Here is a 26,681-nt window from a genome sequence, read left to right as displayed (position 1 = left end):
CACAGAAGCTACATTGTAGAAATGTCAACGAAAATCCCAAGCTCCTCCAACAATGCAACATAATATATACAGTATATCAGACCTAAAACAATAAAACACATTTAAAAAAAAACTTTATTCATATATGAGGTGGTCTTGCACGTGATACATACTCCGGTCCACTATGTGGCGGCATACACGTTCTACGTTGGTTGGTAGTGCGCCTTTAAAACAAAGGAAGAAGAATGCAGCCTACCACACTTGCGCGCGCGATACAAGTGGTTTGTTTACATCGGTGAAGAATTGAGGAGCTCTACGCAGACATGTCACTGTCCCTGTAAAATACGGTTTGTGAACTCTTTTGTTTGTGTTCAGTAATGTTGTACTTACTGAGCTAACGTTTTTAACACAAAGAGTCTGCGTGGCTAACCGAAATACGTTAAACTGTTCCATTCCTTAGCTTACGTTACGTGTTTTATCACAGGTTGTCCTAATTACAACACCTGGAGAAAAAAATCACATGCTACCCTGCACTAAAATAAATAATGAAAATTAGCTCTACCTTTAACAGCTATGATAAACACATTAATGGATCAATAATTATAATCAAAACATATCATATGTATGATTCTGAAATGGACCAATCTGCAATGATGATTATTTGACCTTTGGTACTTTGAGTACTATATTTTGATGCTAATACTTTTGTATTTGATGAAACAAACTTTGCTGTTTGAAAATGATATTGACTGTGATAAATAACATTGTATTGTTATGTAGTAAGCCGCAGAGTGAATATCAAGTCACTGATGCTTGAATGACATTGATTTAGCATTTTAACATTAGGGTATACTTGGTTAGTTTTTGATAATATTTTCATTAAAACTGACATGTCAGTAAATTGATGCCTTTGCATTGGCAAAAAAACAGCACTTTGTATTTCTAGCTCAAATGCAGCAGATTCACTATCACCACTTTCAGCGAGGTATTGTTGCCTTTTTCTCTCTCACTTAGATAACTTAATGTCTTTGGAAACTTTAATGTTGGTTTGATAAGAAAAAACATAAATAAATGTGGTTTCTTGAAAAGTGTTTTCATATTTTAAAATATGTTTGGGTTAAAACACCTTCTTAATATATATCTAGAAATTAAACAGAAGATGTACATATATAAAACGAAATTCCTGCCAGATAATTTCAATGTTGATTTATGATGAGAGTCCATGCAGAGAGGTATCTTACTGCGGAGAGGACATGTACTTATTTATAACAACTATGAATTTGTTATGACATTTTAAGGCTGATTTGGACCATCCATCAATCCTTCCATCCATCTTCTACGAATATACATTTCACACCTTGACCATTGCATTGCTCATTGCTGTTTTCCAGGGGTTCACATCACGTTTCGTCACAATGTCGATAAGCCCGGATCAGGAGGCCCTGATTGGCAGAGTGTTTGAAAGCTACCTGACAGAGCATCACCATGGCGACATTCTCAACCTTCTCGCCGACACTGATGAAGAAACCCATCGCGCTGTGGTTGTTAACGCCATGACTTTGTTTGAAGCCAATATGGAGGTAATGCCAACATAATTCAAATACAATCTTCTGTGTTCGTAATAAATACAAAACATCAGTGTTCTTAAGACTCAGATATCTGTATAACTTATAACAATCGAGAAGTGTTTGCATAAAACTATCATATGTATGTAAAAGCTATGTTTTGTAGTTTGGTAATATTATTTATCACCCTCTACTATACCTCAGGTTGGGGATTATTTCAATGCCTATCCCAACGATGTACTGGCTATATTTGATAAAGTGCTCCAAAGAACTGCCCTTCAGTTATCCGAGGGAGCCTCTCCAAAGCAGCGAGCCAAAGAGGGAATGACACACACTCTTCATGCCCGCATCACAGGTGTTCAATTGTTGCTCAGAGCTAGCAAAGCATCACATACTATGACTTTAACCTCTCTTCTGCCCAGTAAACAGTGGCTGACTGATGTGTTCCTATGCAGTATACTTTGTTGCATACTAGAAGTGACTACCTGTTAGCTGGTGGTGTTAGCAGATAGAGCATTATGCTTTAAAATGGAAAAGTGCGTCTACTGTAAACCCAATCTCACAGATTATTCAAGATTAGAGTGGTGGGGACAAAAACATATTTCATTAATTACATATTTTAACGTCTTAAAAGCTGTTTATCACTACTTTGGACAATATTTCGCTATAATGATTGAGGCCTTGGACCAAAACAATGAAGTTGGATAACTCAGAGGAGTGTTTTTTCATTGTCCTCCCACCTCAAACTTTGTATTCTTGTAACTTTTTTGTTAAATTGTCTGTATTAACATAGAATTAGTTGAATAAAAACAGGGAAAAAAACATAAGCATGAGCTTGCCCAAATAAGTCTTTCAAGAGCCTAAAAGAAAAAAAGCACATTTTAAATGAGAATATGGAAATAATTTGAAAGGTGTCCAAACCTTTTCTTTGGGCACGTTGGACTTTAATATGGATAAGATAAGATAAACCTTTTTTGATAAATTCAGGTTTTTAAGCATAGTAATATGATTGAAACACGGTTGCAAAATGCACAAAAGGATAAACAAAAAGAAATAAAGAATTTAAATGACTATAAATTAAATATCAACAATGGAATGATTTGGAGCTGATTACATATGAGTAATTTAATTGATGCCTTTTTAGTGTTTTTAGAACTTGCATAGTTAAGTGTTTAATTCAGATGTTCCTGTTGAATGAGTTAATGAAACCTTTCTGTTATTCATTGACTCTGCTACATGTTCCAGGTCTGCCAGTGTGTCCAGAGCTGACCAGAGACACTATTCCCAGGTCCAGAGACGTAGGACACTTTCTGTCTGTCACTGGTACTGTCATACGCACCAGTGTTGCCAAGGTAACAGCATAGACGACATGTTTTGTCATCATATTTTTTACATATTAATACCCCTTTATTATTTATGAGGCGTTAATGCAATGGACAGAAGTAAAAAGCTAACGGCTTTAAACAGACTATATCACATTAGCATGGCTGCGCATCACCACCGCTAAGCTAATGGTGGCTAATGTGTGATGACGTTTAGTGGTCTTATTTAGTCGCTTGTTAGCAAACATTGTTTTTATGACACATAGAAGCTTTGGACATTCACCAGTGGAGTATTTAATGATGTATTTTTTGTTATAAATATTGTTAGCTTTGCAACAAGAGAAGTGGATGTTCGTCTACTTGCCAGTATTGTGAATTCGGAAATGTTGAGTACCACAAAGTTGAATGTTAGAAATGCATAAGAGGGGTCCCAATCACATAGAAACTGCAGGATGCTAACTAGCTTATGTTGGGCAATTTGTACAATAAGCTTAAAATGCATTAATTAGTACTGTATATGAAGACAATAGCTAACAAATGGCTTGGTCAATTATGGAGTATTTGGGGATTATTGGGAAATTCTGAATCGAATTTCTGCCATTTTCTGGATAAAATATGGCAATTTTAACCAGAAAGTTGCCATATTGGTACTCCTGGTTTGCTGATTTTGATGAATCTCCGATACATTTTTAAGTTCTACGGGACTCAAAACTGAGTCAACATCATCAATAACCTGCAAAACCACACCAAAATGATCCGTATTGGACAAGACGTTCTTAAGCTATTGTCTGCTTAAGCTAATTGATGCAAATTAATACAATTTATGCTAATTGTGCAAATTGCCCAACATATGCAAGTCAACATCTGATAACATATGGTAAATGCTCTGGGTTTTAACACTCACTCCCAGACCAGTGTAATGTACATTATCCTAAACGTTTTCATGTACAACACTTTTTCAATGAATGCATTTATTTCTTTAAATGTAACAGCACAAATGGTCTTGGGGCAAAAATATTTCTTTCTAAACTCTTGCTGTTACTTGCACAAATGGACCCATACACACATTTGTTTGAGCTCACAAAAATCCTTCCCCACTCTTCAAAGGTTCTGGAGTATGAGCGTGATTACATGTGCTCCAAGTGTCGTCACGTCTTCACGGCGCAGGCGGATTTTGACCAGTTCTACACCTTCGTGCCGCCAGCAGCCTGTCCCAGTCCGGATGGATGCGAATCGTACAAATTCATGTGTCTGTCTGGAGGATCAGAGCCGGCCGCATGCAGGGATTTCCAGGAGATCAAGATACAGGAGCAGGTAGGACAGATTCACACGTTACTGTGTTTTCTTTCATCTCAATCATTGCAGAGTGTCTTTCGATTGTAATATGCCCCCCCCACCCCCAACCCCCACCACTGCTACAGGTGCAGAGGCTGTCAGTGGGCAGTATTCCTCGGTCCATGGTGGTGGTTCTGGAGGATGACCTTGTAGACAGTTGTAAATCTGGTAAGGACTGTAAATAAATCTTGACACATAATACCAGCTGCTCTAAACAGCCTTGGGACTATGTGGAAATTAAGATTAGATGAGATATACTTTATTGATCCCAAATTGGGGAACGTTTTCCTTACAGCAGCGTGTCAAAAATAAAAAGAGTAGAAAAGTAAAAAAACTGAACTAAAAGTAAGATATATACAAGTTGATCGTAAGAAAGTCTGACACATAAACACTATGAGGGACCAAATTACAGCTAATGCAATAACAAGTAGGATATTATTTACATCAAGTTTTAAGGGGTTTTTATTATCATATAATATATCCAAAAATAGCTCAAAATAAAACAGAGTCAGATAAATGACAATAAAATGGTGCCAGTTATGTTGCTAGACCAGTCTATAAGTAGTGCAGATGAAGTCGTCTATACATGTCAGAAAAATAAATAAACATAATAAGCTAAATGATGCAGAGAATGTTGAAAGGGACCAAGTATATGCAGGATTCTATGCTCATGTAAACAGAATAAAGTATAAAAGAACAGAATGTAAGTTAAATATTGTACAGTGAAATCAAATGAAATACTGTTCTACTAATAACGATTAAGATATACATTAAATAGATTGAGAGATGCAACCAGAGGAATGCTTTGATGAAGTGTGCAAGGAGTGGCATATTAAATTAAATATAAATGTAGAATGTACAGTTATACACTTTATTTAGATGCTAATACTTCTCTTATTTTACTGGAGGAACATTTTGAATGCAGGACTTTTACTGTAACAGAGTATTCCTACGCTCTGGTACTTCTACTTTTACTCGAGTACAAAATCAGTGATAGTGTTACTGTTCTGTGTGCGGCTCTCAGGAGACGATGTGACGGTTTACGGGGTGATGTGTCAGCGCTGGAAGCCCTTCTATGATGCCGCCCGCTGTGACGTGGAGCTGGTCCTCAAAGCCAACAACATAGAGGTGAACAACCAGCAGGCGGCCAACGCTCTCCTCATGAAGGACGTTCAGAAGGAGTTTGAAGAATTCTGGGAAAGCTACCAACATGATCCAATAGCCGGTTAGTAAGAAAGTGAAGTCTACAGCTATTTAGTTTAATTTCTTAATTAATATGAAATGTTACTCTCTGTCTTCTCTCTGTAGGAAGGAATCAGATCTTGTTGAGTCTGTGCCCGCAGGTGTTTGGCATGTACGTGATTAAGCTGGCAGTTGCCATGGTGTTGGCTGGCGGAGTGCAGAGGATAGATTCTTCTGGAACAAAGATCAGAGGTATCCCTCTTCTTTCCTGTTTAAATGAACCCTGGTGCTTCCCTTTCAAAAAAGTTTCTCATGTTAGAGGACAAAAAAACTAATACTACTTTCCACTTCTACTAACTAAATCTTTCACAAACTTCAGTACTGACAATAACCATCACACTTTAATTAAATGTTGACGCTTTAAAAGCCAGTTTGTTTTGATGATGCAATAGTATTTTCAAATGAAAAAGGCTCAAAATGTAATTCCTTCGTTCCTGAATGAATTATTATATAATTGTATTCTGGTAATGACTGCACACTGTGCCTTTAACCCTGTAAAGCACAAATATTATTTTGTTGACCTTACAGATGTTGTAGGAAGCCTCTGGTGCAGAAATGAAAGAGTTTTAAAAAATGTACGTTTTTGAACGTTTTTAAAGGAAATTTTGTAATATCACAAAACAAGTGAGGCATTTTACTTACTTGAATCTGACAAATCCAAATCCAATAAAACAAAGAGATGTTGCTTGGTTTGAGATTTGGTAGTTGTGTGAGTTTATGGCCAGACAATGGGACCTTTACATACATTTACTACCCAATAGCATTGTGAGGCTGAACAAAAGGACCTTTGACTATGTAAATGTCGTCTTTTAATAAAAATAAAACACTTTTTTAGGATAGCTTAATGTGGTGTTGTAAAATTACAACCGGGGGCTTGACAGGGTTAAGTGCAGACTCAGTTTCAATGAATTCAAGTTTACAGTTAGACACAGGCAGCTGCTAAAGCACATGATTTCAGTCATGAGAGTTGTTGCTTGGTCATGACTGCTTTTGAAACTTCCAGGGGAGTGTCACTTGTTGCTGGTCGGCGACCCCGGCACAGGGAAGTCTCAGTTCCTGAAGTACGCCGCTAAGATCATGCCTCGCTCTGTGCTCACTGCTGGCATTGGATCAACGAGTGCAGGTTGGTTTCCAGTGTCTCAAATTAGCTATTAATCAAGCATGAGTCATCAAGATCTGATACTCTTACAGAAAGATTTCACAAATTAAAATACAAACCAATCATCAGTTCATTTAAGGCAAGGCAAGTTTATTTATATAGCACCTTTAGACACAAGGCAGTTCAAAGCTTTACAAACATGAAACGCATTAAGGAATAGTGCAGCAGAAATACATTATAAAATAACATTTAAAAACAGTCATTAAAAAGCAAAGAGAATAAAATAATTATAAAACAAGCTAATATAGAATACGTGAATAAAAGTTACAGTCTAGTGTAAGATATAAACAGTTCAATTAAAAGCAGCGGCAAAAAGAAGTGTTTTCAGCCTGGATTTGAAAGTAGTAAGCGCTGCAGCGGACCTGCAGGGTTTTGGTAGTTTGTTCCACATATTTGGAGCTTAATAACTGTCCCAGAAGACCTGAGAGTTCTGGGTGGTTCATAATGTAGCAGGAGATCACAAATGTATTTTGGGCCTAATCCATTCAATGCTTTATAAACCAGCAGCAGAACTTTGAAATCAATTCTCTGACAGACAGGAAGCCAGTGTAAAGACCTCAGAACTGGAGTGATGTGATCCACTCTCTTAGTGTTAGTGAGGACATGAGCAGCAGCATGTACACTTGTTGAAACAAAAAAATGTTTGCGACCCCCCCCCCCTGCAGTACTTCCACGGCCCCCCTGTTGAAGACCTCTGTAATAGATTTCCTAGTGAGACCTGTAAAGACACCTTCATAATAGTCCAGTCTACTGAAGATAAAAGCATGGACAAGTTTTTTCCAAATCCTGCTTAATTCATACCCAGATTAACTGACTTTGTTGACACTATCAGGACTGACGGTGGCCGCGGTGAAGGATGGAGGAGAATGGCACCTGGAGGCCGGAGCCCTGGTGCTGTCAGACGGAGGGTTGTGCTGCATCGATGAGTTCAACAGCATCAAGGAACATGACCGCATCAGCATCCATGAGGCTATGGAGCAGCAGTCCATCAGTGTGGCCAAGGCTGGGTAGGACACACCCACACACTCACTGAAAGAACACACGTAGGCCTCTAGTTTTTATGATGTTTCATGCTTCTGAGGTTTAAAAGGTCTAGCAGTGTCATACGGCCCACACCCAGAAGGCCAGAAAATCATGGTGACTAATAACACGGTCACTCAAAACTATAGCAACTCCCTTAGTTTGTCACATGTTTTGTGTTTGTGAAAACAAGCAAGAGAGAATTAGCGCATATTATGTAAGGCAAGGCAAGTTTATTTATATAGCACCTTTCAACACAAGGCAATTCAAAGCTTTACAAAAATAAAAGGAAATTAGGAGCAATAAGAAATAAAATGGCATTTAAAAACAGTCATTACAAAGCAAAGATAATACAATAAACATAACAGGTATAATAAACATGAATAGAAGTTACATGCAGTGTGAGATATGAATCTCTACTATCATAACAACATGTTCCTTCCTCTCCTCCATTCCAGAGGTGTTGTCAGAGCTGACTTCTGTCCTCTCCAGATAAAACTCCTTTTCTGTTTTACTGCTGGTCTTTTTGCTCCAACCTGATCCCATGGTACCTTTTAAGTTTTGCTGAAGCTATTCCTCTTTCTCATTAGTTAGGTTTACCTTGTCTTTCTAGGACTTTTTAGGATTACTCCACGAACCAAGCTCTTGAAACCAAAATGTATCACCTGTTTGGACTTTCTCAGCCACTTCGGTGGTTCTAGAAATATCACTCAACACCATGTAAGGTTTTTAATAAAGAGTGTTTCCTCTACACAGACAATTCAACGCAACATTTCTCATCTGCTTGTCAGCACATTACATGTCATTTAGCTCAGGGGGCGCCAGGGGGGGCGCGAAAACTTTGAGGGGAAAGGGAAAAAGGGGGTAAAATGTGAAATAAAATTGTAATATATGTTTTTTTAAATGTTATTAATAATTGCATATCTATCAATCTTTGTGTCTTTTGATTAAATCTCAATCTTTTAATATATAGATTTTTTAAATCACACGACCACCCTTCAAGCCAATCAGAAAGAGCTGCCGCTACTGAGAGTGAAACTGAGTTGCTGTGTGGAAAACTAGCTAGCTACCTCCTGCTAAAGGATCAAATGGAAACATTAAGCTGATGCTTTTATTCAACTTAAACACTCTACCGTTCTATACCATAACAAGAACAACATGGGACTTCCATATCTTGCCCAAAGAATCTTCCACATGTTGACTGCACGGACTGAGGATCAAACCACTGACACTCCAATAGGGAGATGCCCACATCCCCCTGGAACCCCTCTCTGCAACTAACTACACAGCTACACCTAGATTATACTTATCTTTCACACATTCAATCATTTAAATTATAACATATTCACCAAACTGTGTCTACCCCTTCAATATGTGATCATGTCGAAACATTGAAGGATAGAGTCACAGGTTTTACTAGCCTACGGGAAAACGACACACCCGAGTGTGTACTGAGGAGGAGAATCAGCTGATTGATTGTGGACACTTTGTAACCAGCTGAAATACCCTCCTTATTATTATGACAACAGCTGATGTTGCAACGCTATTACTCAATTCAACATATGATGTATTTTAGTCACAGATGAAGACATAATTCATCCAATGCCTCAACAACATTATCCCAGACATACACTTGCCATACTTTGAAAACAGAGGAGGGAGAAGTACTCAGGTCTTGTACTTGAGTAAAAGTAGAAGTACCAGAGTGTAGGAATACTCTGCTACAGTAAAAGTCCTGCATTCAAAATGTTCCTCCAGTGAAAGTAGAAAGTACTCTCATCTAAATGTACTTAAAGTAGCGACAGTAAAAGTAGTCATTGTTTGATTGGTCCATTTCAGAATAATATCTCTGATATGTTTTATAATTATTGATCATTAAAGTGTTCTCAGAGCTGGTAAAGGTGCAGCTAGTTTGAATGGCTTTGTATACTGCAGGGTAGCTGCTGGATTTACTCCAGGGGAACTAAAGTCTGATTTAAGGGCTGATTATATTTACCATCATTAATCCAGATCTGTAAAGTAACTAAAGGTATTACATAAATGTAGTGGAGTAAAGTACACCATTAACCTCTGAAATGTAGTGAAGTAGAAGAACACAGTAGCAACAAATGTAACACTTAAGTGCAGTACTTGAGTAAATGAACTTAATTACTTTAAACAAGTGTAAAAAAAATCTACCATGCCATTTTTCTACAGAAACATACATTTCAAACAATGTTCTTGTTGGGAAGGGCATCAACACTAAGAGGACCCCTCTGTTTGTTCTATATCTACTCTCTCTGCAGCATAGTGTGTAAGCTGAACACTCGGACCAGCATCCTGGCAGCGACCAACCCTAAAGGACGGTACGACCCCAACGAGCCGCTGTCAGTGAACGTGGCGCTGGCCAGCCCGCTGCTCAGCCGCTTCGACCTGGTGCTGGTTCTGTTGGACACCAGGAACCCAGAGTGGGACCGCATCATCTCCTCTTTCATCCTGGAGGAGAGAGGTACAGGAAATGCTTTGCAATCTGAAAACTACATGCTGAAAGAAAACAACAAATGAAACAAAAGTGAATTATTTTTGACTACAATTAAGATCAGAGAAAAGAGTTGATGGATAATGACTGACTGATACAGAAATTCAATCAAAATCGACCACAGATGCTATAATTTGAATAAAACAGCCCTGATTCAAAGCAGTGATTATCATCATCTCTTCTGAAGAGCGTAGCATGGAACCATGCATGGTATTTGTGGCCATTGGATAGAAAAAAACTAATTCTGACCTAAAACCAACATTTGGAAATGGGTCAAAATTTGACCCGAGGACAATAGAAAGTGAATCTGTTAATGATTGTTATTGCTTTATTAATCACAATAAAGTGAATGTTTCATACAACCTCATACCAGATAGAAATAAGTACATTTGTACTGTATACTATTTATAAAGGCAGTGTGTAAAATATACATTTATAAAAAAATGCAGAACGTCTTATCATCACAACACTCAATAGGATAATGTTTTTTTGTTTAGGTATGATGTAAATATTCCCTTTTTAATTTAATCAGGATGTCTTCAGGTTCAAGAGAAAACTGTTCACTGGAGAAGGGCACTAGTTTGAAATGCAAAATAACTTTTTGTTCTTTGAAAACAGTCCTGTCCTAATCTCTGGAGATCAACAAGAGTGTCTCAGTCCATTTTTTACTCTGTAGGTCCTGCCCTGTAACAGTTAAGTGAAGTCATCTAAAGGCCTCTAGTTTTCTTCCTGCAGCTACATTATATTTAAAATGAGTTTTAGGTATACAACAACAAGATGCTGGTACTTTTGCTATTTACATTACAACATGAAACTAGTCCGGCAGAAATGATTTATTTCATTATCAATCAATCTGCTGGTTATTTTCTGGATTAGATGTTTTATTAGTCAAAAACCTAAAGATATTTACTTCAATATGATATAAAACAGAATATTTGAGAGTCCGAAATCAGCATTTCGGCCACTTTAACTCACTTTAAGGATCATTTTCAGAATAGTTGGGGGGTGTTTATGTAATCGTTGCAGCTCTATACGACACAAACTGGTGATAGATATTTAAAACTTTCTCTTAATCTTATTTCCCCTCCTGAAGCATCACCACATCATTCAGTACAATTAAAGTGTCAGGCAGTAATTAAAGCGCAAAGGCTTTTCACCAGCTCTTAGTGGACGTCTCTCTTGTCTTCACATTTTGATCATTACTTTTCAGCTGCATACACTACTCTCACTTCTATACTCGCATATTTTCCTTGACTATTTTAGTGTACACTTTTAAGCAGTTACACAGGAGCATTTCAGATCTGCAAATGTGTAACTGTTGGTCTTGTCCTGCCCCAGGTGTGCCTGCTGAGGGGGCCAGCCTGTGGTCCATGGAGAAGATCAAGGCTTATTTCAGTGTGATTAAGCGCTTAAAGCCGCAGATGTCCGAGGACGCTAACATCATCCTGACGCGGTACTACCAGCTGCAGAGGCAGAGCGACGGCAGGAACGCCGCCCGCACCACCATCCGCATGCTGGAGAGCCTCAGCAGGCTGGCTGAAGGTGAGGAGGGGGTTCTGACTTCACTGGGACACAGATATTTTTATCCCTCCTGTGTTGTTGTTTTCTCCCCCCTTTGGTGGTTCCAGTAAAGTTTGACCCGTTTTAACTGCTCTTATTAACTAAAAAAAAGATGAATCATCACCAAATTTCATTTATCACCCTATATAGTGTGTGTGTGTGTGTGTGTGGTGTGTGGTGTGTGGGTGTGTGGTGTGTGGTGTGTGGTGTGTGGTGTGTGGTGTGTGGTGTGTGGTGTGTGATCTAGGGTTGCCCATTCATTTCCTATCCCTGTCTTTTTGACAGTGAACCTCATAGGTGTGACTAAACCACTCAAAATTCTATGAAAGTTGTGATTAGCTATTTTATATGTTCAAATGCCTACTGTGGAGGATATCATGAGGCAATCTAATGTAGTACACAATATTTATGATGTATGAAATTGTTCAGATTTGACCAGAACATGACAGGAGGGGTCAAATTAATTTATAGATTCAAGATCCAAAGGCTTTATTTGTCATTTGGCTCCCCATCAAACACCACATTGATGTTAAAATCTTACTTTTCACTTACAAAGCCCCAACAACCTAGCCCCCCACCTACCTCTGTGACCTCATCCAACGACACAACCCCATCCGTCACCTCAGGTTCTGACGCTAAGCTACTGCAGCATATCAAGCTCCGAACATGGGGCGACAGGGCCTTCGCCGCAGCCTCCCCCTCACTCTGGAACTCCCTCCCTAGTCACGTCCGAAATGCCAACACTCTCACGTCATTCAAAAACTCCCTCAAAACTCACGTTTTCACTCTTGCCTTCAACTCCTAAACTCCTCTAACCCCTCCCCCCTATTCCACCTAGCTTAGCACTTTGTACTTTTGTTGTTCTATTCTTTACTTGCTTGTAAAGTGCTTTGAGCAACAGGAAAAGCGCTATAAAAATCACATTTATTATTATTATTATTATTATTATTATTATTATTATTATTATTATTATTATTATTTGCAAAATAGCCATGACTACTTTTGGCAATGAAAATTTGAAGTCTAATGTGCATCACCACCGCTAAGCTAAAGGTAGCTAATGTTCAGCATGATGACATTTAGTAGTCTTTTTAGCCTCTTGGAAGCAACTGCTGTTTTTATATCACATAAAAGCTTCAGAGATTGACCAGTTGGGCGTTTACTGACATATTTTATATCAGCCCAAGACATTGAATCAGGCTTCTAACCAAAAACAAGTTGAAAAATCTGTTGATTCTGAGATGGGGGAACCAGAAGTGGTAAAATGCTGACTCATTCCTTCACCACTATAGTGAGTGCTGAAACCTGTGCTACATTTATTTTCATTAATACAACTACAAAAACAACAACGTGTATCCAAGAAAAAAAGTGTAATGGTTTAAATGTATTAGCACATTTATAATCTTCTGATTCTGAACAAAAATGTGTACAAATGCGGAGTTTACTACTCTCACTGAACTGAACTGTTCTGTAACCTTCAGCCCACGCCAGGCTCATGTTCAGAGAGACGGTGACCATCGAGGACGCTGTCATGGCCGTCTCTGTCATGGAGTGCTCCATGCAGGTAACATCAACTACTTTACTGCACAAATAATCACCTGCTTTTTAATATTTCGAGCTCTTGGTTTGACACTTTAAAATGGCAGCAATACGTTTGTCCAATATGAATAATATATATATCCAAGCAGTTGGACAAGCGTTACATTGATAATGCAACAGCTCAGCAGTCACAACAGCCTTACATTTCAAGAAGAGAAATGCAACAGAAGGCTGATACTTTGGCTAATTTCAAATTTCAACATAAAACTCATCCTGCAAAAATAAGATTGATTTCATAATCGCTTAATCTGCTGATTGTCTTTTCGATTCATTTCTCGTTTGGTCAGAAAATAGTGAAAAATGTCTAATTCGAGTCCAACAGGAAGTCAAGATATGAATTCTCTGGTTTGACAGTAAAGCCTAAAGATATTAACGTTAATATAAAACAGAACATTTGAGAGGCTGAAAACTCCATGACACCAGTAGGTGATGAATATTTAGATATTTCTGTAAATCCAATTTACAAACCATATAAATCAGTCAAATTCAAATATCAAGCAGAAATTGTATCACAAAGACTTTAAACCATCCTCTTTGGAAAAAAATGTACCAAATGCTAAATATTCAATCTGATTCTCTTCAGCATTTCATCAACAACAACAGGAAAGAGAAAGAGTAAGACTTTGAATGTGCTGTTTCATCCTTATGCTCATGACATGGTGACGGTCAGCTCCCAGGCTGTAAAAATGTATACAAAACATATTTACCATTTGAATATCTGATCGTTAAAATATTTAAATAGCTTTCTCTGTCAGCCCTTGTTTGATATTTTTAAACCTACACCTCGTGAAATTTGAGTCTTTATCTAAATCTTTGTAGAACCCTAAATGTAACAAATAGTGTTTGTTAATCTGGCCTCTATATTCAAATCAGTGGGACAATTTCCACAGATCGTATTGTTTTGTGACTTTAGTGACAATAACATGTATCTATCTCTCTCTGTTTCCATTCCTCTCTCAGGGCGGCGCTCTGCTGGGAAACGTAAACGCATTGCTCACCTCGTTCCCTGACTCCCCCACGCAGCAGTATCAGGCTCAGTGTCAGGTCCTGCTGGAGGGGCTGAACCTGCACCTGCTGATCCAGAAGGAGAGCGACAGACTGGCCAGGTGAGTCACTGACCCATCACTTCCTTTCATTTGAGTCAGATATAGTGCTGATGTCGGGGTCCTCCCCTGTTTATCTTTTGATTATCGCCAAGAAATCCCCTAGAGAAACATTGCTTATGTAGGGCTGCAATATTGATAGACTTTTTTAAATCCAAATCCTAATATTCAAATTGCAGGAAGCACAATATTTGTAAGGCTAAATATGTGTTGAATAGCATTTTAAACAAAGTATTGTTTTGCTGCAGTGATAACTCCAATATATTTTTCTCATCTTGTAAATGTATCTTCTCGTTTTAAAAGACCAATCAATTGCTCATCCTGGGTTACGTGGAATTATTGAAGAAAATGTTGCTTTTCGTACAAATCTCCAAGGTAAACAAGTAATTGGGGTGCTGTTTAACAGCAGCAAACCCTTATCAAACACCAGACCAGAATATGCTCTGGGAAGTAGTAAGCAGAGGACTGGATAAATGAGACCAGCACAAGTCAAGTGAGAGTTGTAAAAGTTTGGGTTTCAGTGTATAGGCAGCTAAATCTAAATATCCAGCTTGTAACCTCAGTATGTGCCATTATTTCTGTGTGAGCTGTCATTGAAGAGGCTACATGGGATGCAAAGGTGATACACACACACACACACACACACACACACACACACACACACACACACACACACACACACACACACACACACACACACACACACACACACACACACATTTGTGAATATTGCACACTTACACATTTATTCATAGTAAATCTTCCACTTTTTTAAAATGGCTAATCCGGGGGTTAGCCAGCCGATACATACTCATTCACTGAACAGAAAAAAGCCCATAATCAATCCACTGGTTTACATTAAGTATTAAGTGTCTAACATAGTCATATGTTTTATCAAGAACTCAAAAGTAATATGTTGTGTATTTTAAACTGGGTGAAATAACCACTTTCTTCAATGATCCAATTCATCCCATGGTGGGTACATGATATGGAAATGGTTATTTGGAGGGTAAAGTATCCCTTTAATACCGCCACAGTAATTTGTTGAGATTTTAATATACACCCAACTTCAATGTTTCAGTGCGATTTTTTTGGGGTGAGTTCTTTGAGATTTGTTTCATCAAAGGAATCATCTCACTTTTCTTTGTTCACCAGGCTGAATAGCAACACCTCTGAAGCCTCCCAGTTTGATCCTCCAACTGATAATTGCCAACAAGACACACACTCCACGAACAAAACACACTGCCATGAAAGCTCCAGTAACCAGGATGATGTCACAGGGGAAACTGGCTTGGACTGGTTCCACTCCATCGCGTCATCGTCGTCACCAGATGTCACAGCCCCGTCCGTCATAACATCCACTAAAGGAAACCCGAAAAGAAAACCAAACTCCAGCTGGTCAGAAATGTCCACAGTCAGCAAAGAGCCCAACTGTCACACTGAGAAAGTCATTCAGAGTAACGCTGACTCATCGTTAAACCAGGATGCTGATTTAAATCGGTCAGCAACAAATACCTCTGCTTCAATACAAAAACATGAGGAGTCGTCGGGGTGTGTGTTGCAGAAAGTGTCTAAGAATCTGAGAATCAAAAGAAGGGCGCTGCAGCTGAGTCATCCTCAAGGTGACGAAGAAGGAGGAGGACATGTAGGGAGGGTGGTGTCTGGAGATGTGATTGATACAGCTTCAGATTCTCTCTCAGACAGACCTAAGAACTGTTCCTCAAAGCACGTAGCTCAGGACACCTTGTCAAAGGACAAAAGTGACCGGACTGTGAGTAAAAACATCAGCACTGTACTGAAGGAAAAGATGGCGGCTGAAGCAGGTAAAGATCTGCATACAAAGTTGTCAGGCTTCACATTCAGACCAAGGAAGATGGTTCAAAATCATAACTCAGTCTTCAACATTGACTCAGAGGTCCTAACTTCCTGTAACCCAGGCAGCAGAGATCCTCACTCAAGCACAGAGAGCAGGAAGAGCAAACAGAAGCCAGAAACTAGTAAGAAAAGACCAAATAACCAAAGTCTTCCTGAAGATGGAAACCAGATACAACAGGATAGCAGCAAGGCGGGAGAAAGTGTGTCAGAAGAACAAAGAGTTGGCACGAGTAATGAGAATACAGTAGGTAGCTTCGCTTGCTCCACACCTTTAAAACCAAGCTCCTGCATCGACGATCCGGAATCTTCCAAATTAGGACACAACAATTCCATTGTGGCCTCGTCAACCCTGGCTAAACTCTCAAGATTCTCCTTCTCCTGTGCAACTGAACCCACAACCCAAACTGATATGGGAAAAAGTTCTACTAGAACAGACAAAAGTCCAGATGGTGGGGAATGTTCTAGAGGAACTCTCCCCAAACACAGTGCCTTAGTAAGGAAGATAAAGACTGTAGTGACAACCACATCACGACAGGGACAAGGACAAGGGACAGATCAAGGCAAGCACACAGAACCAACCCATGCTGCAAACCAGGGGAGCGAGGGTCCTGTGGACTGTCTCAGCAGCGCTAATCTGAAGAAGAGGAAGTGTTTCCAGCTGGGTGGCTCCAAGAGTCCCTTCTCAGGACTGTCTCTGTTCGACCTCAGTAATGATGTTCTTGACACTGACTGGGACCAAGAGGTTACAAAGAAAGCCAAAATATGAAATCATAGGCTACCGTCACAATGGGTCCGTTTGATTATGAACCTCAGACTGAGCAGTATAGGGCCCCTTTTGAGAAATACCATGATGAGGCAATCACGTTTTGCTGTGGGCAACATTACTTTATTTCTGTGCCTGATTTTGGATCTGCTGCCTCGAGTCTATAAATAAAGCCTGGAAGTTGTTTTTGTTCTGCTTCCTCTTATTCCGGAAAAGACTGGAACCCAGCTACAGCAGCTAGAGCTCAGGGAAGGAATTAGCTCCTCGTTAGCTCCTCGTTAGCTCCTCGTTAGCTCCTCGTTAGCTCCTCGTTAGCTCCTCGTTATCTCCTCGTTAGCTCCTCGTGGCAACATGATAAATAACTTTTTATTGAAGCCATAAACGTTTCAATGTTTTGCCATAAAGAGAACATTCTGGGTCCATACTTATTAACACCAATTCAGAAAAGTGGTCAGTCTAATTTCCATACAGACAGTGGTAGATACTCATATTTGATATTTAGGTAAATGTAGCAATACTACATTTTAAAAGTTATCTGCTACAAGAGAAAGTCCTGCATTTGTAAAAGTACAAAAGTGTCGGCATCAAAATATACTTAAAGCACTTTTTATATGTACTGACCCACTTCAGAATCATTTTAAATAACTGGAGCCTGAATATTGATGTATGCATGTATCTATTAGAGCTATTTGTAATTACTGTGTGATGCTGCTGGGCATCCAAACCTTTAATTACTGTTATTTATTAGTTGATTTATATCTTGTATTAGTTCATCCCAATCTGTAAAGTAACTAAAGCTGCCTAAAGAATGTAGTTGAGTAAAGGGTACAATATTGACTTCTAAAATGCAGTGGAGTAGACGTATAAAGTAGCATTAAAGAACAATAATCAGGTAAAGAATAACTTCCACCAATGTAAAGATAAACGGAACTGTTTTAGTAAATATTAAACGAAAAAACATGACCTACTTATTACTTAATTTGGATTTTATCAAGGTTTTCTGCTCAAGAATTAGCTGTGTTAATTTTCCTGTTGTTAGCCTTGCAGCAAGTAATTGACCCAATACCAGACCACTTAACAATGATTCTAAATATACAGTGTTGTAGAGCAATCTCATTGTCATTTTCAGCAACATGTCTCAGTTGGACAACACCAGTTCATTTCAGAAAAACGATTCAAATGGTTTTCCAAACTCCACGTTTTGATTATTGGAGGTAAAGTTGTTTTCTTTTTGATTTGAGATTAAAATTGACACATTCTGTCACACCTTCAATCCAGAATGAACTCCTTTGCGCTAGCTCAAAAGATTTAAAACTCACTAATGACCTGTCACCCTCACAGAAAAACTGAACCGTTGATTTTAATTGAAGGTATTTGTAAACAGTTTTCACAAAACTGTATCAGGTTATTAGAAAGCAATAATATTAAGTTTAGGTTCAACTTAATATTACTGCTTGATACAGTTAGGTGAAATTTGTTGACATAATACATTTGATTAAAGTCAATATTTCAGTTTTTTCAGTGCATGGTTAGTGAAACGTATTCGTACACTTACCAATGTTGATTGAAATTAAGGAAGATATCAAGAAGCAAAAGTATAGCTAATGCATTAAATATAATCGCACAAAGGAATAACAGTGACATTCAGTTCTTTTAGTTAACCAAACGATTCTTGTTTGAGGATTCAAATTGGTTCATCTCCTCCCCTTCATGTGCTGACATTTCATCTCTTCATCTTTGGTTATTGCGTCTCTGGGTGAATGAAGCCGCTGTGATCGATGCACTACAGCGGGTCAAAGCTCATCAGTAAAGAGTCAGAGATTCAGAAGTTTATTATCACACTGGGTAAAAAGGATTTAATTAAACAATAACAAATAAAGAAAAACATACACAAAAGGGACACAACATAATTATAATAAAAAAAACCATTCGATCACGTTGAAGCACAATAAACCAACCAATCCACAATTGCACAGTATATTATTATTGACAGTATTGCAGCAAAGACTCTGCTGAGCCAAAGTTTTGGTAATGTGTGTTGTTCTAAAATTAGTCATTTCATAAACCAAATGAAATTAAGTTTCTGTCACAAATTATTTTACAGAGACAAATACCAATCATGTTTTTTCATCTGTTGTTGTTGGATGTTACCAAGCACTCGGATAAGACCAAAAGAAAAAACACTAATGTCTAGCACAAGATGCAGGGAACAACCGTTAACTCTCAACTTCAAGAGGAACTATGCCTGTTTTCAAAATCCATACGGTTTATTGCTATGGTCTAAGACAGGCCACTAAAGCTAGTAAACATTTACAGTCTGTCAAATCCCAAAAACTAAAAACTTGGAATCTGTGATGTCATTAAGTAAACATTTAGCGCCATTGACTATAAATCGGGACACATGTTACAGATTACACTGAGAACACCATAGGCAATGTTCAGAGTATATCGCTACATTTTAGTTTTTGATAAAACTACCATATATTGGAGATTTTTGGGCAAGGCAAAATAAACATTCAGCACACATCATCCCTATACTTGAATCAGATAATGTCATGTTTATATCGACTATTTCTGTGCAACAGAAAATAAAATAAAAAGCTTGAATTAAGAAAAGGATGACGGTTGGTGCAGAATATGCATAATGTAAAACTGGAAGTAATTCAGTGTTTATGTCTTAACACTATTGAAGTAAAGTCTCAGAAAGCTCCCTGACCCTCAACATGGTGTGGCTCCTTCACTTGGGTTGGCTGTTATTTTTTTGAGATGGTACTCCTCTGAGCCACTGCTCTTCCTTTTCCTCACCCTCACCTTTGAGATCATCAGGTAGAAAATCTCGATGATGTTGAGGATCACCGAGAAGACGGCCATCGTCAACATGAAGACGATGAAGATGGTTTTCTCTGTGGGACGACTTATGAAGCAGTTCACCTGGGATGGGCAGGGGAGCTCTGAAAACGTGATCTTAGGAGGCATTAGTATGAAGCCGTAGAGGTAGTACTGGCCTACGATGAACGCCACTTCCAGCAAGATCTTGAACAGCACTTGCATCAGGTAGCTGACCAGCAGGATGCCCTTCAGCTGCACCCTGCCGTGTTCATCTGAATACTTTGGAGCTTTGATCCTCACCCCGTTTTTATAAGGTTTCTGCTCCAGGCGCCTCCTGGCCTTGTTTTCTCCGCGAATCACCAGCAGGACATGGCCCAAGTACACGAGGGTTGGAGTGGAGACCATGAGGATCTGGAGGACCCAGTAGCGCGTGTGAGACAGGGGGAAGTGTCGATTGTAGCAGGCGTTCTTGCAGCCAACGCTTTTGGTGTTACAGTCCATGTTGCCTTGTTCGTCGCCCCATATTTTATCTACGCCAGCAGCTAGGATGAAGATCCTGAAGAGGAAGAGAACACTCATCCAGACCTTCCCCCCTACAGTGGAGTGGGACTGCACTTTGTCCAACAAATCAGACAGTAAGGACCACTCCCCCATGATGACTGCCTACGAGAGAAGACAAAGAAAGCAATGGTGATGAGAGACACAGCAGGTTTCAAGTCATAGGTTGTGCAGAACATTTTATACATAGCACAATTTAAAGGGAAAAGTTAGATAAGTCATGGCAGAATTTTCAGCCCATTTAAACTGTGCTGACGGGTGTTTATTGTAGTACAATTAGCCCATTTTTATTTTAAATTGTTTTGTTTGTATTTGATCTTTTATTCCACATTTGACTTCACCTTCTTTTTAATAAGCACAAATGTGCCAAAGATCCATGATTCTTTTTGCACATTTTAATTTGCAGCGTTCTGGTTATGCAGCGGATTTAGTTAACGCTGTGCATGTTTCGTCAAGTTGCTGAATTGTTTTTAAAACTCTCTGCATGTGTTGTCAAGCCTGTGAAGATGTTTCTTCATTTCCATGGGTTTTGGCACATGTGTGTTATTGTAATTGCAGTGTTTCTGAAGCTGCCAACAATTTCTCCTAATGGAAGTGTTTCGGGCTGTTGTTGTGCATTTGCACCTGTCGGCCACCGTGCCACACTCTAGACCAGCCTTTCTCAAAGTGGGTGCCGCGGCACACTGGGGTGCCCCCTGACTGTGTCAGGGGTGCCGCCAAAAAAATTACGTATTCTGACATAATAAAATTTTAAAAAATCCCCCCCCCAAAAAAATATTTATATTTGAATACATAAATACATTATTTTACCTACTAATGGATTACTAACATTGTAAATTAATGTTGATAATGTATATAATTTTTATTTAAAAAAAATTAAATTTAAAAATCTGACTCGCGGACCCGCCCACCGGGGTCAGATGCCAGCGCAGCGCATTGTTTGATTTAACTGCGAAAATACATTTAATTTCAAAAAGAGCAAGGAACAAGCAACAACAGCATGGATCGTTTTTTAAAAAGAAAAGCCCCACAAGAACCGGACATGATTGACTGTAACATGGAGCCTCAGCCTGCATGCGAGCCTTCGTCCACCAGCCCTGAGTCGGCATCATGGCTTGTTTGTGTAAGTGTGAGAGCGTGCATCGACCTCTCTCTCTCTTCCTCTCTCATTCAGTGGCGTTTTCTCCCGGAGGCCAAGGGAGGCGTGGCCTCCTCATTTATATTCGATAAAAAAATATCCATGAGTTGGGATTCATGACGCACATTTTAGGTTCCAAATATGCCGTGTTTAATTCCCTGATGTCATGTTTTTCTTTGAGCGAGCAAAACAGCGCCCCTATAGGTGAAATACTGCCATCTAAGGAGGCCCGTTTAACTTGGCCTCCACTACTACTAAGAGTTTTAGCCAATCAGATTGAAGCTCGGCTTGTCACCGAACGCTCATCAAGGTCAATCAAACTGTAAAAATTTAAAAAAGGGACTAGAGAGGCTATAAATTAACCTCATGGATGTACTTTTTTTTTACGATAATGATTTGATAAGCCAGTTTTTCTGCACTGGGCAGAGCACAGCTACCTCAATGTGATAAAAAGAGGCTAGCTTGTACGTGCCTCCTACACTAATACGTAATTACGTAACCACACACAACCATGCTGTTGCTAACCGTGAAGGAAGGTTAGAAAGTAAGAATGGATGGCGACGGAGACCCAGAGTTTTTTCTGAGAAACGATTTCACTAAACTACCGTTTGAAATTCAGTTAAAAATAAAACAGAAGGGTAGGTCCACTCCGAATCTCGACCTTACTCAGGGAAGAGCTAAAGGAAATACCCGGACGTTTTGTGAAGGGAACTATACGAGAACGGACTGGCTAACAGGGAGTGTAATGCTAAATTGTCTTTTCTGCTGGCCATGCCTCTTGTGGGGATCTGTATGACCGGGTCACAGATCATTTCGCCACCATTAAGGATAGGAGAATGGCATTTCTCTACAAATAGTGAGTAAGCTTACTTTATTTCTTTACGCAGTGTGACAGCCGAGGCTTTCACTTTAGCATCCTGCGGACAGCGGTGTGAACCCGTCAGAGACTTTTAGAATGTGAGGCCACCTGTAGGCTACAGTTCAGTGTATTATTGAGATTACAAATATGGGTGTAAGGTTTTGTGTTGTGTTGTGTTGTGTTTGTTTAAGCTTGTTGCGATATGGTGTCAATAAATAGCAGCAGCTGCAATCATTTGTCCTGATTTATTTATGCTACTTTTAGTCACATTGTTGACATGGGTATGACGTCATTCAGTAGCTTACGATCTCTCTGGCCTCCTCTGTAAAATTGGCCACGCACCGCTACTGCTCTCATTGTGGATTATTGTGTGTGTGTGTGTGTGTGTGTGTGTGTGTGTGTGTGTGTGTGTGTGTGTGTGTGTGTGTGTGTGTGTGTGTGTGTGTGTGTGTGTGTGTGTGTGTGTGTGTGTGTGTGTGTGTGTGTAGGTGCGCGGATGGCACGGATGGAAACAAGGACTATGATGAAATTTTTAAAACCTGCATCTTTTTCTTATCTTATTCATTGTATCTCATTTTATTTATTTTTTGTCATGTCTACCCCCTTTATTTTATTTTAACTGCATCCTGCACTTCATTTGAGTTCTCCTGGTCTCAATTTGTTGTTGAGTGCTTGCTTACTACTTGTGGTTTTATGACATTTGTGACTGGCTTATTGTTTTGTGAAGCACTTCTGTGTTTTTAAAGGTGCTGCTAGATAAAGTTCCTATAAAGTTGTTATTATCATTATTATTATTCACAGTTCGTGTTGCACTTTACTGTCCCGTCTAAATAAACAGGACATTTGCATTTATGTTTAGGCTATGCAGTTATGTAGTGTCGTTTTTAATCATATTTTACATTGGGGTGCCTTGGGATTTTATGCACTTTTGAAAGGTGCCCTGACTGAAAAAAGTTTGAGAAAGGCTGCTCTAGACTACATAGTGAGTGTACATGTAGCGACTTCAGGAACTAACAAAAGCTTGCTTGCTTTTGTGACATTAAAAACTCTTTAGCAACTTCGAACTCAGCGTCAATTATAGTCGATTGTGACAGATCGAGAATATGCTTCACAGCTGGTAGGAGGGGCATCAATGACCGATCGAATGCCCCCCCTTAGCGCCGGCACTGTATATCTCTATATATTTAAATAATATATATCATATATAACATGGACAATACACATACTTTATGACAGAAGGCTGTGACGTCAGCCCCGCCGCCAAATCCAGCTGCATTCAGCTCGGGGCGCAGGAGAGGTGCGCCCCAACATCGTCCTATCTCTTGTATTGAAGAGGAGCTACTGCGCATGTACAACTTTTAACGAGAGTCTATTCGCCTTATTCACCTGGCGGCCATTTTGAAACTCGAACGAGGCTGAGGGGTACACAAACCCGGAAGTTTGACTCCGACGCATACGATCTATGGAAGATTCAGCAGCACCAGCAATGGAAACTCCAGTGTGGACCACCAACCTTTCTTGTTTGCCAGAATTAACAATTCAAAATGTGGAACAGTGGGCCAGTACCGACTGCAACATCCCCCGGGCGGTGTTAATTAAAGGATACAGTAACTGGATCGAAGGTTTTATCCACGACATTGAAGGTAAGAATGGACGCTAATTTACCTCAGTTTCTGCTAGCGTGTAGCAGCTAGGGGTAGTAAGCTTAGCTGTGATATGGAGTTGTTGACTGTACTATGTTTGATTTTATTTAAAACTTAACATGTATTTAATCGACAGTTAATAGGAGCCCAACACACATATTTGTGAGGGCTAGGTCTTTTCCCTCGGTGCGGAAAAATGAGTCACCGTACAACATAGGCTACAGGTATCATAGTGCTAAGTGGGCAAACTGCTCAGTTCGCAGAGCAGTGCCACAGTTTAAACCAGCTTGCTAAATGTTCATTATGAGTTTTATCAACGATGTACCTTTCCCTGTCTGACTGAAAATAACATGTTGATTTTATCTCATTAACATGTTATCTCTAGTTGATGTAATATCACATAAGCCTCATTGATATCTACTCAAATACAGTATTATCTTGTTTCAAATTAGCAAAGCCAGACAGCGCTAGGTGCATGTTGCTATTGCTTGTTGACAATGATAGTATAATGACAGTATAACTATCAGGTAAGTGATAAGGTAAGCTAAGTATTAACATTCATAAGATAAGAGTTGCTCAGTTCTTGGAGCAGTGTATCCAGGGTTGAGGAAGGTTCACTGCACACTCAGTGTATGTGTGTGTGTGTGGAGCAGTCGGTACTGGCCCACTGCTCCACATTTTGAATTGTTAATTCTGGCAAACAAGAAAGGTTGGTGGTCCACACTGGAGTTTCCATTGCTGGTGCTGCTGAATCTTCCATAGATCGTATGCGTCGGAGTCAAACTTCCGGGTTTGTGTACCCCTCAGCCTCGTTCGAGTTTCAAAATGGCCGCCAGGTGAATAAGGCGAATGGGCAAAGATTCCTGCGCCCCAGGGCGGAAATACGTCACCAATCAGACAATGTCAACGAACGAAAACAACTTTACTCATCATTAACTATGAAATATTTATCTTGCACATCTAAAAAAATATATACATATATTTTGAAATATTTTTATTTTATTATTTCATTTTTATTTCATTTTTGTTATGTCTTATTCAAGGAAATGTGGTGAGAGGTGAGTGGTGGGGCGGCGCCCTCTATTGGCCAGCCGCCACTGCTTAAATCCCCCAAAATGCTTAGGACAAAATCTAGCCTAGAAATCTATGTGCACCCTAGCGGTAGCAAATTTAATTTGCAGCCAGGGTTCAGTCTAGAAACTCCTCGTTAGCTCGCGAGCTGCAAAACCCTAACTCTGGTTTGGCCAATCACATCGTGTGATTGTCGGTGGGCGGGCTTAACGTAATAACGACAGAGTTGCGACCTCCCGCTTGTAGTCCCTGCCGGTCTCCGCTACATGTAAATAAAGAAGATGGCGAGTCTTTCAAATCGGCACAAGCACCATACACAACACACCTTACGTGGAACAGTTGCACATGTACTCTTTTCCGTCGCTCTGACTACGTCACCTTCTTCGTTGCTCTGATTGGTTGTAGCGCTATCCTATTGCGTGCAGAGGGAATTTGATTGACAACCGTTTATCCCTTGTGACCCAACCCATAATTGACCACAATAAGCAATAATAATTTAAACAATGAAACGTTGCTTAATATAAACAATCAATAACCCTATTAAATGTACAACAGAAATCACCACTTTTTTACATTCATTGCTCCTATCTTAGAGTTCAGCATTATTCCATAGTAAGTTAGTTGTTAGCAATAATATTAAGTTCAACCAAATATTTTTTATTTAAACTTAATATAATTGCTTTCAACTTAGCTAATATAGTTATGTGGAAGTTGTTGATATAATACATTTAATTAAAGTCAACGTTTTAGTTTTTTCAGTGTGCTTCAGTTCTCAGTTTCATAGGCCACTTTCATAACGAGGCAGTGAGAAACTATCCAAACAAGGGTGAATGAAATGTAGCTTTTTCCTTTCAGGTTAGCAAAATTAAAATATTTTTAGAGAAATCCAGCCTGTTAGCTACAGTTCTGGAAAAAAATTAAGAGACCTCTTCAAATTTGTATTAAATCTTTATCTCCACATGATGGCAGCCATTCCATTGTCTGTTGAATTCCAACACAGAGAAATGTTGTCAGTAGTTTATAGAATAAAATAAATAAAATGTTTTAATTGTACTCAAACGCATACCTATAAATAGTAACACCAGAGAAACTGATCATTTTTGCCAGAGCTATATTAAGGTTAGAGATTACAAAAGACGGTAAAATACCCAATCTGTGTGTTGCTATGGAGGCAGATTAACTCATAATATAAACAATATCTTAACCATCATTAGTGCATATGTTCTCAATTGTATTTTGATTTTTGTGCCAGATAAAAACAACATTCCTTTAGGTATATCATATTTCTCTTTTGTGTTAACATCTAACATCTAATAACAAAGTTTTGCATTCACTGCTCATTAATTGACCTTCAATTCCTAAACGCAGTTCAATGTAGTCAAAGAATTCAATAATCCATTGTGGTTTCCCCATTTTTTTGTTTTTTTTGTTGCTGTTTTAGAATTGATATTGCATTTAAACAACACTAAAGCTTTACACAATTAGAAATGTTCCTACCTCAGTAATGTTCAGTCAGTCGCTGACTCGCATTCTCTCACTTCCT

At 39.1% G+C, this 26,681-nt stretch overlaps 2 protein-coding genes across 2 annotated transcripts; one reads left to right on the top strand and one right to left on the bottom strand.

Moving 5' to 3' along the window:
• Window positions 1–186: 186 nt before the first annotated feature.
• Window positions 187–17,224, top strand: mcm9 (minichromosome maintenance 9 homologous recombination repair factor). Its single transcript, XM_063901476.1, has 15 exons — window positions 187–326; window positions 1,371–1,559; window positions 1,749–1,899; window positions 2,790–2,896; window positions 3,974–4,180; window positions 4,288–4,369; window positions 5,226–5,426; window positions 5,510–5,635; window positions 6,447–6,566; window positions 7,435–7,609; window positions 9,908–10,110; window positions 11,479–11,682; window positions 13,182–13,264; window positions 14,260–14,405; window positions 15,558–17,224. The coding sequence occupies exons 2-15, from the start codon at window positions 1,395–1,397 to the stop codon at window positions 17,041–17,043; spliced, it is 3,456 nt and encodes a 1,151-aa protein (XP_063757546.1). The 5' UTR covers window positions 187–326; window positions 1,371–1,394; the 3' UTR covers window positions 17,044–17,224.
• Window positions 17,225–18,854: 1,630 nt separating this feature from the next.
• On the bottom strand, window positions 18,855–26,681 carry LOC134877297 (gap junction Cx32.2 protein-like). The gene is made up of 2 exons (XM_063902760.1): window positions 26,636–26,681; window positions 18,855–20,532 (listed from the first exon to the last, which is right to left on the bottom strand). The coding sequence occupies exon 2, from the start codon at window positions 20,521–20,523 to the stop codon at window positions 19,759–19,761; it is 765 nt and encodes a 254-aa protein (XP_063758830.1). The 5' UTR covers window positions 20,524–20,532; window positions 26,636–26,681; the 3' UTR covers window positions 18,855–19,758.

This window comes from Eleginops maclovinus, chromosome 15 (genome assembly GCF_036324505.1).
Source record: "Eleginops maclovinus isolate JMC-PN-2008 ecotype Puerto Natales chromosome 15, JC_Emac_rtc_rv5, whole genome shotgun sequence".
Lineage (NCBI taxonomy): Eukaryota > Metazoa > Chordata > Actinopteri > Perciformes > Eleginopidae > Eleginops > Eleginops maclovinus.
The sequence above is the reverse complement of the archived record's forward strand: the minus strand, read 5'-3'. Positions and strand labels throughout refer to the sequence as shown.

Excerpts from the sequence above, each read along its gene's own strand:
- mcm9 (XM_063901476.1), top strand. The coding sequence starts at position 1,395 with ATGTCGATAAGCCCGGATCAGGAGGCCCTGATTGGCAGAGTGTTTGAA. Across the intron at positions 1,900-2,789 it reads TCTTCATGCCCGCATCACAG|GTCTGCCAGTGTGTCCAGAG; the intron begins GTGTTCAATTGT and ends TACATGTTCCAG. Across the intron at positions 5,636-6,446 it reads TTCTGGAACAAAGATCAGAG|GGGAGTGTCACTTGTTGCTG; the intron begins GTATCCCTCTTC and ends TGAAACTTCCAG.
- LOC134877297 (XM_063902760.1), bottom strand. The coding sequence starts at position 20,523 with ATGGGGGAGTGGTCCTTACTGTCTGATTTGTTGGACAAAGTGCAGTCC.